This window comes from Atractosteus spatula, chromosome 21, assembly GCF_055471065.1.
Source record: "Atractosteus spatula isolate fAtrSpa1 chromosome 21, fAtrSpa1.hap1, whole genome shotgun sequence".
Taxonomy (NCBI): domain Eukaryota; kingdom Metazoa; phylum Chordata; class Actinopteri; order Semionotiformes; family Lepisosteidae; genus Atractosteus; species Atractosteus spatula.
Genome location: NC_142726.1, coordinates 1,837,480 through 1,854,555, shown reverse-complemented (window position 1 = coordinate 1,854,555; position 17,076 = coordinate 1,837,480). Strand labels below are relative to the sequence as shown.

General features: G+C 50.0%; 1 protein-coding gene across 1 annotated transcript; it reads left to right on the top strand.

The window, feature by feature from the left end:
• Positions 1-3,174: 3,174 nt before the first annotated feature.
• On the top strand, positions 3,175-13,011 carry LOC148816972 (fibulin-7-like). Its single transcript, XM_088938801.1, has 8 exons — positions 3,175-3,282; positions 8,003-8,159; positions 8,847-9,017; positions 9,537-9,662; positions 10,412-10,543; positions 11,042-11,179; positions 11,286-11,424; positions 11,886-13,011. Exons 1-8 carry the CDS (start codon positions 3,214-3,216, stop codon positions 12,244-12,246), a joined length of 1,293 nt encoding a protein of 430 aa, XP_088794927.1. The 5' UTR covers positions 3,175-3,213; the 3' UTR covers positions 12,247-13,011.
• Positions 13,012-17,076: the final 4,065 nt, after the last annotated feature.

Genomic DNA, 17,076 nt, shown 5'->3' with positions numbered 1-17,076 from the left:
GACACAGACACCCTGGACAGGACACCAGTCCATCGCAGGGCACACACAGACACAGACACCCTGGACAGGACACCAGTCCATCGCAGGGCACACACAGACACAGACACCCTGGACAGGACACCAGTCCATCGCAGGGGACACAGACACAGACACCCTGGACAGGACCCCAGTCCATCGCAGGGCACACACAGACACAGACACCCTGGACAGGACCCCAGTCCATCGCAGGGCACACACAGACACAGACACAGACACAGACACAGACACAGACACAGACACACACACACACACACACACACACACACACACACACCTGGAAGCTAATTTACCCCATCAGTATGACTTTGGTCTATGGGAAGAAACCGGGGCACCTAGCAAAACTCCCTATAAACACAGGGAGAACATAAAAACTCCACACAGACAGCACCCCAGCTCCAGAATTGAGCCCAGGGCCCCAGCACTGCGAGGCACCAGTGCTAACCACTGCGCCACCCATGCATAGCTATGATTGTTATTATTACTAGCATCCTAATTGGCTCATCAGTTCTCTATTTTCTCTCACATTTCTTTTGAAGCCTATTGCTCTACTCAATTTCTGGCATATGTGTATCCAAAGATATTTGTTTGCAATAAATCAAAATAACTCAATATTTATGAAGAACGCAGAGCTGGGATTGCCCTGCAGAGGGCAGAGTCCTTCCGTGTACAGCGATTGTACTGTGAAATGAGAGCCTTGGATGTTCCCACTGGGGAACACAGCACACAGCAATAACCAGCGTTGTTGATTCTGCACACAAATGTGTTTATTTCATAAGAGCAGATTGAGTTTACCACAAGCAAATACATTTGGAATTTAAAAGGCATCTTTTAAAAACAAGTACAGATTATGGTGTTTTACCAAACAGGCAGGACTGGGCCTGCAGATTGCTATTTGAGAAGAAGGCAAGCTTTTCTCGGACAGACTGTTTTATATGGACGTTTGTTTTACATACATTTTACAACAAAATGTCCACTGCTGAGGGAGAAGCCGATGTTGCAGATGATGATGAAGGATGATCGCTGGGAAGTATGTGTTTGTGGGATGTTTCACTACTGCTACTGCCAGCCCTCAAAAAAGCCCATGACAGACAGCAGTGTTACCTGAGAAACACAACTCAGTCCTGCTCTTGGCTACACAATATGCTTCCTCACACTGTGAACAGCTATTATCACACAGTGCCATTCACTGACCTATCCACCCATCCAATTTCCAGCCGCTTCTTCCAAATCAGAGTCATGGAGGAGTTGAAGTCTCTCCCAGCGAGCACCAGGAACAAGGCAGGGTACACCCCGGAGAGGATGCCTGTCCATCACAGGGCACACACAGACACACATACCCTGGACAGGACGCCAGTCCATCACAGGGCACACACAGACACACACACCCCGGACATGACGCCAGTCCATTACAGGGCACACAGACACACACAAGCACTCATGCCAGGGCCAGTTTTCCCAGAAGCCAATTAGCCTGCCAGTATGTCTTTGGACTGTGGGAGGAAACTGGAGCACCCGGAGGAGACCCACACACATATACGAACTCCACGCAGACAGCACCTCGGGGCCCAGTGCTGAAAGGCAGCAATGCTGACCACTGTGTCACCCTGCTGCCCTCATTCATCCGCCCATCATCAGACATGCACCTGCTCCTTGTAGGGATTGCAGCTTTCCAAAGCCTGTTCCAGAAGCACAAGCCTGCCAGGAGGACCACATGTGCGCAGAAACAGAGATTTTGGTCCGCATGTCTTCGACAGACGGGGGCGACCAGAGCCATCAGACTTCAGTATCTCGGAGGTTTTTGCAATTTACATACGAAAATACAGCGAAATGAAACCGAGGGAGATGCCAACATACAGTACATTACACCCAGGAGCTCCCTGCGCTGCCGAAAGACGGTTTGCGTGCACGCTGGAGGATGAATGAATTATTTCAGGATCTCCGGAGTGACGGCTGCGTGCGTGTGCTGTCACGTCTCGGTGGACGGCTGCTTAAGCAGGGCTTGAAATGAGTGGGTCCCCAGCCCACAAGCACCCACGCCCAGCTTATGCGGGGCCGCACTCTGTCATTTCAGCGAGCGTCGAAATAAATCAAGAACACTGACACTATAAATTGAGTGCCCAGCAATCTCCAAAACAGAGATGTCCTGGAGCTAAAAAATCTCGGGCCAAACATTTTTTCACAATCCCATCTTTAATTTATACTAAATTTCCCGTGGTAGATGTAGGAAAATATGACCCTTGTATTGGTTTTAAATGCCACATCCCTATAATGCGTTTGCCGTCTTGCCCTGATTCCTTCTGGTTTCGAGTTTGCAGGGCTCCCTTTACCGAGCGATACGCAAGCTTTTAATTAAATAAATCACCGTTGCAATCAAAGACACGCAGCATTAACCCATATTTTGGAATCACTGTGTCTCTTCGGGATAGAAAAGTAAATAGTTACCTTGTTTAAATGCAGTTAATGAAAGCCTTCCTGCCTTTGATCGCGCGCTTCGCCCCCAGTCACAAAAAACGTTGTTTTTTTTTACAGGTTAGCTAATTTAATCATCGAGTACTGATCTGGGCTGTATGAATGAGAAGATTTGAAACTAGATTTTTTTTTAAAGTCTTAACTTTCGCCGATATGACTAATGCTGCCACATAGAATTCGCGTTTATACGGGAATTATGAAGGATTCAGAATGGTCAGTGTGGAAAGTTAAAACTTTGTCTGGAAAGAGATGAAGAATCGCAGACCGTCCCGCCACTGTTCTGCATGAAGTTAGGAAGTAAGCTGATCCGCTAGCGAGTGGTGGATTGTGTTTTTCCTCTAAGTTTAAAAATACCACAACGGGGCGGCTTTTATGAGGAGAGAAATTTTGCATGTGCTTTCCAAACGAGCAAGGGAAAAAATATTAACCGCGATAGCTCGACTGGAAGATGTTTTAAGTTATTTTAGTCTTGCTTCTGAGCTCTGTCTTGCGCTTTCTAAGGTGAACGAGAGTTTAAGTTCAGGCAATTGAAATGTATGAATTATTCAGAAAGCATTTATCATCTCTGTTTTGTAAAGAAGACTTTTATGTTTCATGTTCGTCGAATTTACAGGATTATTAACTGGAAGGGAAGAAAAGCGATCAGCCGGGAGCAGCTCTCCGGGGAGAGAAGACCGGGTATTGGTCGTGTGTAGTCCTGTGAAGATGATGTGGAGGCACGTTGTTGTGGTGAGCCTGAGCCTGTCTCTCTGTCAGATCCACTCTTACCCGCAGGTGAGTGTCCTCTCGTACGGCTTTAACTGCAGTGCACAGTTCAGCACGTTTAAAGGCGTTGATACACCGCGATGATCGCATGTGCTTTAAAAAAAAAAACTTCATTCTTGTACTGCAAAGACCCGTTTTGCATGTTCCGTGCCTACTATATAAGAAATGAGGAGAAAATCTCAATACAGTGTTTGAAATTATACTCCATGGAAGGGCTGAGCTAGGTATATCCATTGCAAACATTACACAGAAGGCGTTTTCTATTTGACTTGTGTCTGCACTCAGCAGTAACACTGCAAGTCTGGCTCAAGCGATCAATAGAGACAACACAAAACAATTTGGGTCTTTCTGTCCAGAGGACAGCTGCTGTATGGTCACTCATAGATTCATTGCAGGAGCACAAAATACTGTCCAGGCACATCTGCTATAGGGGCTAAATATTGATTTTAATTCAAATGTAGTAAACACACATAAGCAAAACAATGCAAAACATCATTCTATTTTATTGTGTTGTTACAAGTGTTCTATGTTTCTGGGTTTAATATACAATTGTAACAACAGATGTTTTAGATCAGAAATGAATGCAGAATATGCACTATTTCTTCAAAATCGCTTGCAAGATACTGTACTGTATGTAGAGATTCCTTTAAGTGTTTTTTTCTTATGCACAATGCACTTAAAGAATGTTTGCTTTGTTTTATAGATGATGCATATTAATGGAGTGTTAGAGCCTGCTAGATATTAATTATACTGCTGAATTAAGATCTCGTGCTGGTACACATTGCTGTCTGCAAAACAATACATTGCATCTCACAAAGTTATCTCATTTGAATACGAATAAATTAATACAGACACAGATCTGGTTCAAGCAGCTCAAACTGAAATCTCAGCTCAAAACCTGACAAAACCCCCTGCTGGTTCCTGGCACTGGTCTGAGTGAGCACTTGACTCTGATAAGCGTTAAAAGTTTTTGGAAGCATTAAAAAGACTCTGGTGTTTCAGGAGGAGATTAGGAGAGATTTGCAGCTGAAAAGAGGCCTGTGAAAATCAGTATTGAATGTCAGGCTTTACAAGGTGCTGTCTGCAGGGCATTTACTGTGAGCTGGGAGCGCTGGTGCCCAGGCATCTCCATCACAGACGCCCTCATGAAAACATCTCCTCTGTACCTCCTGCAGACTGACGAGAGAGCGACATTTTAACAAGTGAACATCAAAATCTCACACGCAAGCCTGACACTGCCAAGACCCTGAACTATTTATAGACCCAGAGCTCTGGCTCTCCTTGTGCAAGGGGTGAGGGCGGGCCTGGGTGATCGCACTACCTCTGTGCCCCTCAATCGCTGCAGGCAGGATCGAGAGCAATAGGAATGAAGGCAACACTCACTGATTCTCACATCACACATCAAACACATACTTCTCACAATTAAACAATAACAGAATTTTGCGCCCCTCACCTCCAGATCTTTTGACCAGCGAGAGAGCCGTCTCAGTCTGAAACTGGGCAGATTGCTTCACTAGTCTGGAGCTCAATAAATAGAGCAGAAGCCTGGGGGGAGCTAGATTCATTAAGCGCTGGAGACAGCAGTGATGGTAGTAAAATCTCTGGAAAAAATTAGACTTAGTTTGTGTCATGTAGTTCAGAGGACCCATTAAACTTTTGATGAAGATCGTGAAATTTGTGCATTTAAGTGAGGATCATAGCCCACAGTCGGAGTCGGAGGGTTTGAGTATTAGATGCAAACCTGCGCCCGCAGTGAGTACACAGAGGGAGAATGAGAGTACAGAGAGGCTGTTCCAGTCTGTCCACCTAATCAGACACATTCCAAGCTCCTCAGCAACATGGAGGAGTGCACCAAGGCCACCATGTCTCTGCAAGGGCGTAGTTCCCCTGGACGCCACAGGGGTCACTGTTTCACTGGGAGCCTACAGAGCCCTGGAGGACTCTCTGCTGCCGACAGCGCTGAGCCAGTGTGGAACAGCTTGTGGCATGACCCAGGCACCCCCTCACAGGGTCTTGGCCACAGAATCCAGCCTGCACTCAGAGAAACAGATCTTTCTGACCAGTTAAATCTTTCGGTTGGTTCTGTCTGAATTGGGCAGCTTCAGTGAGCATGGAGAGTCTGAGTACTCCTTGTGTTGCTGGCTCTGGTGATGGGAGGGCTTGTGTCGTCTTACAAATCTCCTTCTCTCCAGGGCGGCACTCACACACACACGTTAGAGGTTTCACAGTAGCAGGGCTCCACATCAGAACGTAAACCCCACTAACACAGCAGCTCAGCCTATCACTCAGTCTTCTTCAGTTTGTGAACCTAAAAATCTGTTTGGTGTAGTAATAATAATAATAATTTCTAAAGTGCTTTATCCCCTACAGGGTCACACACACAGGCATGCTCACACCAGGGACGATTTTCCCAGAAGCCAGTTAACCTGCCTGTATGTATATGGGAGTGAGTGGGACTGTGGGAGGAAACCAGAGCACCTGGAGGACACAGGGAGAACACACTCCACACAGATAGCTCTCCAGGTACAAGACTGAGCCCAGCACTGCAATGCAGCAATGCACCCCACCGTGCCTGCCTACCATGCCTGTGCAATAAGAATCAATTTTACTTCTTAAAATATGGAAGAGCTATCTCTGACAAGTCAATATTTTATATCTTAGTAACCTCGTTTCAGATAAAGAACGGCAGTCGTTGTGCATCTGTATGTATGCAGCTTTTATGTGCCTTGGGAATAGTCCTGGAAGGGCTCAGCCCCTGACCCGCACCTGTCAGACAGCCCAGGTGTCTTCCTCAGAGCCTGCTGATCTCATCCACCATTCTGGTTGCTCACCGCCTTTGAAGAGCCGTGAGTGGCAAACAGTTTCCCTGCTCACTGCGCTACGGCGAGGCATGAACGTGAGAAGAATTGTAACAGCCTGTATAATCCGGGACAACTTTCAGCATACCCTCGGCACTGTTTGGGCTGGCGTACTGTCATGTCCACAGACTTTTCAGAAGTAGAAAAAAACAGAGAAGACCGACATCCGTATTTATTTTGGGGTCTTTTTGATCCTGAGTTCTTTTGCAGTGCGAGCTCAGTTGAAAGTTTGTTTTTCAGGGGAGCGTCACGGATGGAACAGCCTGGCGTCTCTGAGCCTCCTGTTTTTTTTTCAGCGCGATGAACAGAGAAACTCCACTGCCCCCTCTTCACTCCGCCTTTAGCAGCTCCCTGCTCAGGTCCTGGTGCCCCTTGGCGCTGGTTTGCACAGACTGGCCATTCTGCTCAGAGACAGACCCTGTTTTCAAACCGGCCCAGAAGGCACCTGAGCCCACTTCCTTCTGACACCTCCCCCGCCGCCACTCAGACACACACACACACAGGGCTGTTTCATTGTCCTCCCACTCAGCACCATGATCAATGGCTTCTTTCTTCCTTGCCCTCTCCTGCACACCCAAAGACTTCCTAAATACAAGAGCTTACGGAAAGCTGGGTTTTGTTTAAACAGAATTAATCGGCATGTCTTGTGGGAATCCAGTGCTGGAAAATAGGCTACTCTAAACGCGCTTCACATTACAGCGATGTAAATGTGCAGTAAAATGCATCTGAATGACAGAGGTGTTTTCAAGGGTCACTTCATTCCGACTGACTGTAAATTTGAAGAACCCACAGGATAGAGTTAGGATCAGTCAGCTCTCCCAGTTTGCAGCCAAACGCACAGCTGCACAGATTCCAGGCTGCCTGCTGACTGGTGGTGACATCAGTAACGGACAGGCGTCTCCTCCAATCAGTGCTGAGCCCCTGCATGTCGCTGCAGAGCTCGCAGTGGGTCTGCAGACGAAGGGCTCAATGGTGGGCGAGCAGCAGGCTGTGTGAGTACAGGGGGCTTTGCTGTGAGTCCTTGTGGAAAGACCAAAATGACAATTCCAGCTGGGGTGGATCCTTAGAAAATATCCTGAAAATGTTTTAAATCACACATTTTCATGGAAAGAATCATCAAAGGGTGGCATGGCGGCACAGAGGTCAGCATTGCTGCCTCATGGCATTGTGGTCCTGGGCTCAGTTTCCTGGGGTGCTATCTGGTGGAGTTTGTATGTTCGCCCTGTGTCCATGTGGGCCTCCTCTGGGTGCTCCAGTTTCCTCCCACAGTCCCAAGACATGCTGGTAAGTTAATTGGCTTCTGTAAAACTGGCCCTGGTGTGAGTGTGCCTCTGTTTGTGTCTGTGTGCCCTGTGATGGACTGGTGTCCCATCCGGGCTGTATCCTGCTCTGTGCTGTTGCTTGCTGGGATAGGCTTTGGCTCCCCAGTGACCCTGTACTGGATAAGGTGGTTAGAAATTGGATGGATAATAATGTGAACCTGTAACAATCTGTGGCTAAGGGAAAAAAATAATCATGTGAAAAAATGATCAGTTATAGAATTGCTATGTCCATCTTTATGAAAGAACTATTCACCAACTGCCAGGGGACAGCCATTATAATGCACACCCCTGAAGAAAAAACACATACTGTACAGGGTAAGACAGGAGTAACTGTCCCGTGGGGTACAGACCTTTGCTTGATGTGAGGAGGAAGATGGAGGTAGCCACAGGCCAGGGCTTGTGAGTCCTTCCCACACTACCACCAGGCTAACTTTCCCTTCTTCCACGAAGAACAGTAGTACAGTACGTAGCCCGCCACAAAACTGCTGGCCATCCCTGAGCCTCCTGAAGCAGTCCCGTGCCCAGGCTGTGTTTGTGCTCCTCCTGCAGGACTGTCCCAGCAGGCAGGACCTGATGAGCTCCCTGCGGCAGGCTCACAAGCTGCTGTCTGCCCATGAGGCTTCCTATCTGCAGAGCCTGCGCACGCTGAGGAAGAAACTCAGCCTCCTGCAGGGCGCGGCACTCAGGCTGGCCAGCAGGAGCAACGGTAAGTCCCCAGTGCTGTCTGAGAGTGGGGCAGGGCAGAGTAATGAGAGGCTGCCTTGTGTTTAACTGCATCTCAGCTGGAACTGGGGATACAAACACAACTATTACACAAAACTTGTTTTCTCTCTCCATCCAAATTGTCCTAGAAGACACAAAAGCCCTTCTAGATTGAACTCAGACAGGGTCTGTTTTAATTGCCAACCCATTATTGTATTGTAATCTGCTGCTAGCTTCTCTCTTTTTAGAAGGAAACGGTAACATTAGCTCTGGAGGAAATGTCATCTTACACTAAAGTTCTAACAGTTGCATGAAGACGGCCACCATCAATCACGATAATTAACAACGAGAGAGGGGAGTTCACAGGAAGAGTCTTTTCTGTCACTATCAGATTGGGTCATGAATGAATGCACTTGGGAGCAAAAGATAGGATGCCCTTTTTAAAGCATTTTATAAAAGTATTTAAGTTCTCAAATTTGATGTAAAACATTTTCTAGGTTTAGTTTTTGATTTCTTGAAGACCAGCACTGGCCAGTGTGGTGACAGCTGGGTGTGTTTTGAGCATTTGCGCTGTGTGTAGATGCAGTATATACTGGGCTGGTGGTGCTCCTTCACTCAGTGCTATGAGCTATTCATGACGCCTGCTGTGGGTGTAGCCAGCTGTCCTGGGACCCGTGTCTTTCCCCCGCAGGGACCTGTCCCACACTGGAGACACCCGCCAACGGCAGGAAACTGGGGAAGGTGATGGCCGTGGGGCACGAGGTGCACTTCCTGTGCGAGCCGGGGTTCGAGCTGGTGGGCTCGGAGACCAGGGTGTGCCAGGAGTCCCTGAGCTGGAGTGGCCAGCAGCCCTCCTGCACAAGTGAGTCCCAGGACTGTCCCCTCCGCGCCGCAGCCATCGTCTCCTTTGCGTTGATCCTGTTAAACGTCACAGTGTCGCCCGTTTCATTCCACTCTCTTTTCCAGCTGGGCTTTGTGTTAAAGGTTTAGGTTCTATGTCAAACCCTCAACCTAACTGCCCCTGAAACTCTTTACTTTTCTCACTTTAAACGTCTTCCGACCTAAGAGCCATGAAAATGCTGGAAGTGCTGTATAATCTCATAAGACCCATTCCCCAAGTAAGCTTGTCTAGACTGTGATTACCATATATGGAACCAAAACAAAAGAGAAAGGAAGTCATTAGGCAGAGGACAAAACCCTCCTGAGCATGTAAGCATTTTTCTCAGTGTGATGTCGATATTCTGTCTTATTCTTAATGTTACTTTAGACCATTAGATGGCTGACAGTCTATAAACTTATCAAGGTCACTGAAATCACCAACGCGCAAATCCCTTTGTCCTCCGGTCTCAATGGGAGCTCAAAACCCTTTTGTTCTGTTTAGATATAAATGAATGTGCTCAAACTCCCTGTCTGAATGGAGGAACCTGTGTGGACGAGGTCAACCAGTACATCTGCATGTGTCCCAAAGGCTGGACTGGCGCCAACTGCCAGACCCCATCACTGACCTGTAAGTACAGCAGGACACCAGAGGTCAGTGAGCAGACAGACAGGTGGCCAGCACGTATGCAATTAGCACACGCTCCGGCCTGCGCCATTAAAATGTCTGTTTGCTGAAGACAGCTCCTGGAAAAACCTGAACGATTTATTGTGTAATTTTTTTAATAGACAAACTAGAATGTTTTTTTAGTGGCGCAGTGGCGCAGTGGCTAGCGTTGCAGTGCTGGGGCCCTGAGCTCTTCTGCCATGTGATCTTTAGTGACCCAGCAATCACCACCTCTGTTTAAATCTGATCTGAAGCACTTCACCCCCTCCTGCAGTGTCCCTGGACAGAACACGGGGGCACTGGTTTGGAACCCTTGTGCTGGGGGAGGAGCACCACCTACTGGTCCTCCAACCAGCAACATGTGCTTTCCTGAAGCGCTCTTTCACCAAGTACTGTCCAGGCCCTGTCCTGCTTAGCTTCTGAGACCCAGCAAGAGCAGGCTACAAGTCTACCACACTGAAATCAAGCAACAGAAGGTTATATTCATCTGCAGTAGTAACTGTTAAGAGAAAGGGTACATGAACCTGACAAACAGGTGCCACGTTTTAGCAGTAAGCTTAGGATGCACAATGTAACAATGTTAGTAAAATAACCCAAAGTGATCAGAAAGCATTGAAATCTCTTCTTCCTCTGAACCCATGTGCACCGATATTACTGCATGAGCACGGAGAAGTTGCCTGTGGCGCTGCTGGCCATGTCTTCTCTCCCCGCAGACTGGAGCGTCCTGACCAACTCCTCCTCGGCCTCCAGCCGGCCGTCCCGCTGCACCCAGCTCCAGGGCTCCACGCACTGCACCTGTGAGGCCGGCTTCACCCTCTCCGGCCGCGACAGCAGCCTCTGCACGGGTGAGCAAGAGCTCAGCCTCAACCGGACCGACCTCTGCACACACACAGCACCTTAATGCTGACTGGTATCCTCGCTCTTTGCAGGTAGGGTTGGCAATATGTCTCCCAGCACCCAGTGGCTGAGTCAGGTCCAGGTTTATTGGCTGTTGCATAAAAGTCACTTTTGCCTAAGCATGGTGCACCCTGAATTAGTATTGTGCTTGCAAACAAAACCTGCAGCTGGCGAAGTCAGAAAGACATCCTGCTCGTACGCAGGGGGAATCACATTCATGCCCCTGGACTCACTTCATCCACCACTGTAGTGCCCATTCCCAGGACAGCGCAGCGGAGCCATTGCAGTTTCTCTACATGGCTGAAAGTGCAGGGAAGTGCAGAATCGCCGTCTCATGTGAAGCTCAGGGAGGCCCGTGTGAAACCCTGGCCAGAGAGACAGTGGGCCTGGCGCTGGAGGCGCCGTGGCTCGGGGTGGCCGCGCGAGTGTCAGTGTGTGTGTTTCAGACATCGACGAGTGCGAGCTGTTCCGCTCTGGGAGGTCGGGGCGGCTCTGTGTGCACGCCTGCGTCAACACCGCCGGCTCCTACCGCTGCGCCTGTCCCGCCGGCTACACCCTCGCCCCCGACCAGCGCCGCTGCAAAGGTCAGCAGGACACGCCGCGCACGAAACGCACGCCCGCCCCGCCCCGCCCCGCGGCCTGTCCTTTCTAACCGCGGCTGTCTCCCCCGCTGCCTGCGCACGTGTGCAGATGTGGACGAGTGTGCCAGCCGCCAGCACAACTGCACCCGCGAGGACGTGTGTGTCAACACATACGGGGGCTTCCAGTGTGTGCGCCCCGAGTGCCCCCGCATGAGGAACAACGCCACCTACGTCAAGACGTCCCCCCTGTGAGTGCCCGTCCCGCCGCCACTCTCCCCGAGCAGCAGCAGCAGCACCGGCAGCGCACCGAGCGTCTGGGGCTGCCAGTCCATCCCTCTTCTGACCACGGTGTCCACATCAGGGGCGCGGGGGAGCCGCAGTGGGCACGCAGTGGGGTACACCCTGGACGGGTTGCCCTCAGACACCAGCACACACACTCGCATCAGGGCCAGTGGTCCCAGAAGCCACTTAACCCGCCAGCATGTCTGTGGACTGTGGGAGGAAACATACAAACTCCACACAGATCGAACCCAGGGCCAGTGCTGAGCACTGCGCTGCTCTCAACAATATAAAAAATACACAAAACACACAAAAAAGAGTTGACACGCCTGTGACACGCTGAGCTGATGTCGGAGGGCGCCCAGGCGGTGCTGTCATGAGGTGGCAGCTCTGTGATCAACTTCCCCCCCGGTCCGCTGTGTCCCCCCAGGCGCTGTGAGCGCAGCCCCTGCCCTGTGGACCAGCAGGCCTGCGCGCAGGCCCCCAGCTCTGTGTCCTTCCACTACCTGCCGCTGGTGTCCAACCTGTCGGCGCCGCGCGTGCTGTTCCGGCTGTCGGCGGCGCGGGTGCTGGGGGACAGCCTGCGCTTCGGGCTGCTGGGAGGCAGGGGGCGCCGGCACTTCACCGTCCAGCGCTCCGACCGGCGCACGGGCCAGCTGCTCCTGGTCAGCCCGGTGAAGGGCCCTGCCACCCTGGACGCGGAGATGGAGATGACCGAGCTGGAGAGGGGGACCGTGCTCGGCCGCTACATCACCAAGGTCACCCTTCTGGTGTCGCCCTACGACTTCTAGCGCCGGAGGACGGACAGACACACAGACAGAGGAGCCCAGCTCATGGCAGAAACCTCCCCCCGTGAGAAGTACTGGGCATCTTTCTGTTCGTAACGTTCAGGATGCAAGCTTTCTTTTCCAAAGGAAGAACTTATTGCCAAAGTTCTACTACAGACTACAGCTCTTATTTAATCTAACCAGATCTAATCCTTTGAGGCGATAGCTAAGTACTCTCCAGCACACAGTCCGTGGGCACTGCTGTAAAAATTACATCTCCAGGTGACCACAAACTCAAAGCTGATTGCGATTATTTTTATTAGTATGAAACTCTGAAAGGTGTATTGGGTTTTGTAAGTGATTGCTGCAGTGAATGTGTTTGTTTAGAGAAGATGAATTCTGTCTGTGAAGGCAACATTGTTGATAGTGGGATCTCCAAACCACAGAAGCCCCTGATGTGGATCTTGTCAATAGCCAAGCTGGGAGGTTAATGTAGCCATCAGGGTGCAACTTAAAAATAAAAATCAAGCAACTTGGGGTCAGTGGGATGCAGAGTCACTGGAGATATTGGGTTGTTGACTCTAGCGGTCATTTTCTTTGCAGACAGGCTTTTTTCTAACTCTCCCACAGTTCCTGGTCACCATTCACCAGATGTCGTTTTTTTTTATTTGTTTTTTTGCATTTGTAATTATAACTACGACAACACCAGCAGAAGACGACTGATGCTTCCCAGCAATACTGCAGGAACTCCAGTTCCGCATTTTAATGAATAAAGCTTATTTTATAGTTCATGCGTTCTTAGTTCTGTTTTCATTTGGCAGGGTGTGACTCATGTGATTAAGGTGTGCTATCAACATTAACAGTCCAAAACATGAATACAACCCTTTTTTTGAGAGGTGCAAAATAGTGAATAGCACATCAATCTGATTTCCAGCAAGTGTTCTGAAACTTAATTAGCGTTATGATCACAGATTTTCTAAACCTCAACAAAAAAACCAATTAGATACTGTGATTAAGGTCAACTAACACTTATGAATAAAATGAATTAGAAAGAACTTTCTGAGCCATGGTCTAGGGCCAGGATGCAGGGACACTGTGCTGCTGGAGGTGTGGTCTTCCAGCTGAGATGCCTACACGTTCAGTAAAGATCACACGGTGCTGTTTGTAAAAGAGGGAGTGTTTACCCCAGTCTCCCGAGTAAAGTCCATTCTGGGCCTGCTCAACCTGGTCTCCATAACTACACCCTTTAAATCAACTGACCGCCTTTCCACCTGCTCCGCTGTACAGTGGGGTGTCGGGGTGTCGGGGAACAGCGATTGCAGGGGATCACCCAGCCAGGGCTGCACTTCAGTAGCGGATCATTGGAGGGGCTTTGAGGCAAAAAGCATGATGTACAAGAAAGGAATTCTTATTCATTGTGTCGCCTCTCCCCCCTCCCCCCCAGTTTCAAGCCAGATGAAGATGAAGCCTCTCTGTTTTGCTGCCAGTAGTCGGGAGTGTATCAGCCCACTCTCTCTGCGCGGGGCACAGCGAAGAGGTGGCTTTTGAGAGGACACAGCTGAAATGTTGCACGTCAGTGTCAGACAGCACAGCTCTCCTCTCACAGAGAGCCCAACAGACGAGCAGAACTAAAAAGAAGTTGCGTGGGCGTAACTCCGAAACACAGAGAAGTGCTGAAGACCTTTTTCCCCAAGAGAACGACTTGTTCATTTGAGGAGCTGGAGGACAGAGAATGGACATGTCAAGCCAGTGGCGTAATAGCTGTGGAATTAGGGGGTAGGAAGGGAGGCAGGGCTCAGAAATGCTGTCAGAGCAGAATGACACTGAGGAGGGCATCACAGTCCAATAGCTGAAGACCCCTAGAAGTGTCCTGGCGTTCATGTGTGCGCTGCCAGTGGCTCAGAGCCTGAACTCCCATCGAGCCACGCGAGCAAGTGAACAGCTACACAGTCACTGTTTCAGGCTATAAACAACATAGCTCTGTCCAAGGACAAGAGAGGTAAGTAGAAAAAGAACAGAGATGGGCACAGAGAGTAGAGAACTCAATCAGCTTTAGGGAAGATGGAAGACAGAATGTGCATTATTTCTCTTTCAGTTTTTTACAGTTCTGCTGTCACTACTTAAGCACACCCCCTCTCACTTATACTCCCCCTTTCAGCGGCTCCAGACAAAAGCATTCCAAGTGTCTACAGAGCGTCTGTCACACGGCTAGCAGGATAAAGGACACTGTTGAGATGAGTCATTCCTGAGAGGCTCTGGCTGCAGCCCATAGCACTTCACCCACAGTCCCCTCCCACCGCACCTCTCGGCCTCCACTGCTGCTCTAGTGACTGGCACACGGCCGGGGCTGGGAACCCTGAAGAAGTGCCATCATCTCTCTTGTTCCACACGACCTTATTTGACCACCAGAACCAACCCCTAATCAGAACCAGACTGACTGTACGCTGTGACCACACCATGTTTCATTCTATTGCTGATGATCCTGGCTACAGGCCTCTACATTTGTCTTCAATTAAGCAGTCTGCTCTTGTTGTTTAAAGCTAATTACAATTAGTACAATATATAGGACAAAATCAATACGGCAGCATCAGCACCCAATCAGCATGACTCCTAGATGAAATTCCATCTCTTAGAAAACTAGACCTTTAACACGTTGTGCATCCTTAAATAAATGAATGTTTGAGAAGAGGGAATCCTGTACCCTTTGAAAGATAAGGTTTCAGCCCAGGGCCTGCTGCTATTTGAGCCTGATCTCAGTGACTCGCTAGCTAGCACACCTCAATGGGACCAAAACAAACAGGTGGGATTTCAGGATGTTTGCATCAGACTCAATGGCCCGTTTCAGACGACCATCAAAGCACACCCTGATGTTTTTGACTTGCACTGCCATTTCCACCCAAGCCCTGGTGCCCTGGTGTGTGAGATCTCAAGCCCTGTGAGCGTGCGAGTGTTTGCGTTTCCTGCGGGGAGTCAGGAAGAGCTGGCACTGGCCCAGAGCGGCAGGAAGGGCCGGGGGGGGAGGGGGGGGCTGTGGACCGGGACGCTGCCACAAAGAGGGCCTTGTGAGAGGCAGGCCGCCTCGACAATGGCCCCGCTGTGGCCGCCCTGGCCTGGGAGCCGGTGACGCCAGCCAGGCGCGGCGCAGGGGAGGCGAAAGGTGGGGCAGGGGTCTGAGCTGCGCACCCCTGTCTTCCCATCCCAGCGTCAGGGACGGAGGCCCATAGAGCAGCGAGGGAGGGAGATAATCTGACAGCCTTCATGCTGCAGGACAATGGCTGACAGCAGGAGTGCCAGAGAGAGAATCCCACACCCCCTGTCTCACCCCAAGGCTCTCCGCCGCATTTACACTTAAATACACTGCCAGGGTGCAAAACACAAAATGCTGGTGGGAACGCAGGTTTTAAAGAACTGTGATGACTAATACTTTCACTCACTGGGCATCAGGCTTAGATCTCAGTACCATGCTGTGGAGTTCGAAGGGACCTAACCACTTTTAAGATGGAGTTAAACTTAAAGAAACTTACACAAGTCTCTTTTCATAGCTCAGAAAGGTTTTCATCATACTACAGCTCTGCCCAGAAAACAACAAAATCACCGACCGGAGCTCTGCCGACAGGGAAACTGCAGATGCACAGCTGGGAATCACAGAGCGTCACTGCCACCTAGTGCTCTCTCCAGGAAAGGAGCTCATGGGAGACTGGACTGTGCAATTAAATCAGGTTTGAATGGAAGCACAAACTTATTTCGGCCATTTAATTGGAAAAAAGACTTTTCCAAAATAAACTGACAGGTTGTTCCAATCTTAAAGTATTTCAGAGGTATTAATTTGAGAAATTTTGATTGAACTATACATCAGTTTTTTTCATCCCACCCATCCATTTTCTAACCACTGTATTCAATATCTAGAGCCCCTCCTGCCAAACAGGTACAAGGCATGATACACCCTGGACAGGACACCAGTCCATCACAGGACACACACACACACACACCCTGGACAGGACACCAGTCCATCACAGGACACACACACTCACACACTCACACACCCTGGACAGGACACCAGTCCATCACAGGACACACACACACTCACACACCCTGGACAGGACACCAGTCCATCACAGGACACACACACTCACACACCCTGGACAGGACACCAGTCCATCACAGGACACACACACTCACACACCCTGGACAGGACACCAGTCCATCACAGGGCACACACACTCACACACACACACCCTGGACAGGACACCAGTCCATCACAGGACACACACACTCACACACCCTGGACAGGACACCAGTCTATCACAGGACACACACACTCACACACCCTGGACAGGACACCAGTCCATCACAGGACACACACACACACACACACACACACCCTGGACAGGACACCAGTCCATCACAGGACACACACACTCACACACCCTGGACAGGACACCAGTCCATCACAGGACACACACACTCACACACCCTGGACAGGACACCAGTCCATCACAGGACACACACACACACACACACACACACACACACACACACACACACACACACACACACACACACACCCTGGACAGGACACCAGTCCATCACAGGGCGCACACACACACACACCCTGGACAGGACACCAGTCCATCACAGGACACACACACACACACTCACACACCCTGGACAGGAAACCAGTCCATCACAGGACACACACACTCACACACCCTGGACAGGAAACCAGTCCATCACAGGACACACACACTCACACACCCTGGACAGGACACCAGTCCATCACAGGACACACACACTCACACACCCTGGACAGGACACCAGTCCATCACAGGACACACACACTCACACACCCTGGAC

Coding starts and splice junctions, on each gene's coding strand:
- LOC148816972 (XM_088938801.1), top strand. CDS start 3,214: ATGATGTGGAGGCACGTTGTTGTGGTGAGCCTGAGCCTGTCTCTCTGT. Junction 9,663..10,411: donor CCAGACCCCATCACTGACCT/GTAAGTACAGCA, acceptor CTCTCCCCGCAG/ACTGGAGCGTCCTGACCAAC. Junction 11,180..11,285: donor CGACCAGCGCCGCTGCAAAG/GTCAGCAGGACA, acceptor GCACGTGTGCAG/ATGTGGACGAGTGTGCCAGC.